The sequence below is a fragment of the Xenopus tropicalis genome, chromosome 3, assembly GCF_000004195.4.
Source record: "Xenopus tropicalis strain Nigerian chromosome 3, UCB_Xtro_10.0, whole genome shotgun sequence".
Lineage (NCBI taxonomy): Eukaryota > Metazoa > Chordata > Amphibia > Anura > Pipidae > Xenopus > Xenopus tropicalis.
The window spans coordinates 150,482,176-150,484,921 of record NC_030679.2 but is presented as its reverse complement, the minus strand read 5'-3'; the positions used below and the strand labels follow the sequence as shown (position 1 = coordinate 150,484,921).

Below are 2,746 nucleotides of genomic sequence, written 5' to 3'. Positions count from 1 at the left end.
TGCAGTTCCCAACAAGCCCCAAAGGCAACTTCCCATTACAGGAGAAATGTATCACTCACTGCTGTTTCTTACTGGTTTCTCTGCTCCCTCAAATGGGCAGGTGTGAGATTTCCCATTTCTACTAAACTTCCCATGATAATCTGGGTCACTGAAAGCTTCAGGATCAGCTGCATCTCAGTCCCAGTACCAATGTATCTATACGTGGGGCAACGCTGATACATTACTTTAGATTTCCACATAGGAACCAACAAGGTTCATATCTACTTACATTCAAACACATTACTCTCTTTAGAAAAAAGTGTTATTGGACTCTGGGAGCTTTGTACATCTTTGTCACTGTTCTGTAGGGAAACTCACAAGGGAGTCACGTAATGAAAAACCATATCTTCTAACTTCTCTGTTGTACGGTTCCAGGCAATGCATAAGGTGAATCAGACATCAGGTATATCTTTCCTTCTCTTGGGATTTCAGAACTCTCAGATAATCAATGAGTTTCTCTTTGTTCTGTTTCTCTGGATTTATATTGTGACATTATTTGGGAATCTTCTTATAATTATATTGGTAATAACAGTCTCAGCCCTGAGATCTCCCATGTACGTCCTTCTCTCCCAGCTGTCTCTGGCTGATGTTTTGCTCAGTACCAATATTACTCCAAATTTCTTGCGGTTATTACTGAATGGAGGCGGCACAATATCTGCTACTGGTTGTATCACACAGTTTTACTTCTATGGTGTTTCAGCAGGTTCAGAAGTTTTCCTCCTCACAGCCATGGCCTATGACCGATATCTGGCCATCTGCTCCCCACTTCATTATGCCTCCATTATGGGTTTCAGGCTTTGCCTCTATATGAGTCTTTGTTCTTGGGGCTTAGCCCTTATGTTGGGTTTATTTTTTAATCTTCTAACATTTAATGTGGAGTTCTGTGGCCCATTTGTTATAGATCATTATTTCTGTGACTTTACCCCTCTTATTAAACTTTCCTGCACAGATTATAAAGCCGTGGAACTAACAGTTATTATTGTGGACATACCTTTTATGCTGCTCCCTTTTTACTTCATTATTTACACTTATGTTTCCATTGGCCTTGCCATTCTCAGGATCTCCTCTACTGAAGGAAGACACAAAGCCTTCTCCACTTGCAGCTCCCATTTAATAGTTGTGTGCATGTACTATGGGACTCTGATAATAGTTTATATGGTACCATCCAAGGGCCATAACTTTAATATGAATAAAATGCTGTCCCTTCTATACACAGTTGGAACCCCATGTTTCAATCCCATAGTATACAGCCTGAGAAACAATGACATTAAAGTTGCTCTATATAAGTGTATGTCAAATCAGATCTCTTTTTTACACTCAATTTAAGCAGCAGGAAAGGATATTAAAGTTGCTCTGTTGTATTTAAACTGTTAATGATAAGTTCCTCCCTTTGGCCATAGACAATAGATAGCATTGTATCTATTAACTATCATATTAGAATTGATAACTGAATTTTAGATTTGGTGTGTTTAGAATATTGAAATAATAGTCATTGTAATCATTGTTCTGCTATTCTTCTCTAGATTTATATTAACTTTTTTCATATTATAATAGTGGTAAAAATTCCAGCTCTGAGATGTATGTCCTTCTCCAATATCTGCCATAGATTCTGCTCAGTACCAGTGTGTCAGGACCTGCCTGTGCTCAAACTCTGGACTGTATGTTAGGCGGGTTCTGCATTACCTTGTTGAGCCACTTGAGACCTTGGGGAGCCCCTGTTCCTTCCTGGTTCCTGCCCATGTTCTTGCCTGATTCCTGCCTGTGTTCCTGCCTGGTTCCTTCCTGTGTTCTTGCCTGATTCCTGCCTGTTTCCTGCCCCTGTTCCTGCCTGATTCCTGCCCCTGTTTCTGCCTTGTTCCTGCCTGATTTCTGCCCGTGTTCCTGCCTGGTTCCTGCCCCTGTTCCTGCCTGGTTCCTGCCCCTGTTCCTGCCATGTTCCTGCCCATGTTCTTGCCTGATTTCTGCCCCTGTTTCTGCCTTGTTCCTGCCTGTGTTTCTGCCTGGTTCCTGCCCCTGTTTCTGCCTTGTTCCTGCCCCTGTTTCTGCCTTGTTCCTGCCTGTGTTCCTGCCTGATTCCTGCCGTGTTCCTGCCTGGTTCCTGCATGATTCCTTCTCCTGTTCCTGCCTGGTTACTGCCCCTGTTCCTGCCCTGTTCCTGCCCATGTTCTTGCCTGATTCCTGCCCCTGTTCCTGCCTTGTTTCTGCCTGTATTCCTGCCTTGTTCCTGCCTGATTCCTGCCCATGTTCCTGCCTGGTGCCTGCCTGATTCCTGCCCCTGTTCCTGCCTTGTTTCTGCCCCTGTTTCTGCCTTGTTCCTGCCCCTGTTTCTGCCTTGTTCCTGCCTGTGTTCCTGCCTGATTCCTGCCGTGTTCCTGCCTGGTTCCTGCCGTGTTCCTGCCTGGTTCCTGCATGATTCCTTCCCCTGTTCCTGCCTGGTTACTGCCCCTGTTCCTGCCATGTTCCTGCCCATGTTCTTGCCTGATTCCTGCCCCTGTTCCTGCCTTGTTTCTGCCTGTATTCCTGCCTTGTTCCTGCCTGATTCCTGCCCATGTTCCTGCCTGGTGCCTGCCTGATTCCTGCCCCTGTTCCTGCCTTGTTTCTGCCTGTGTTTCTGCCTAGTTCCTGCCCCTGTTTCTGCCTTGTTCCTGCCCCTGTTTCTGCCTTGTTCCTGCCCCTGTTTCTGCCTTGTTCCTGCCTGTGTTCCTGC

General features: G+C 45.4%; 1 protein-coding gene across 1 annotated transcript; it reads left to right on the top strand.

Moving 5' to 3' along the window:
* Nucleotides 1-417: 417 nt before the first annotated feature.
* On the top strand, nt 418-1,365 carry LOC116409642 (olfactory receptor 1361-like). The gene is made up of 2 exons (XM_031898370.1): nt 418-426; nt 613-1,365. Exons 1-2 carry the CDS (start codon nt 418-420, stop codon nt 1,363-1,365), a joined length of 762 nt encoding a protein of 253 aa, XP_031754230.1.
* Nucleotides 1,366-2,746: the final 1,381 nt, after the last annotated feature.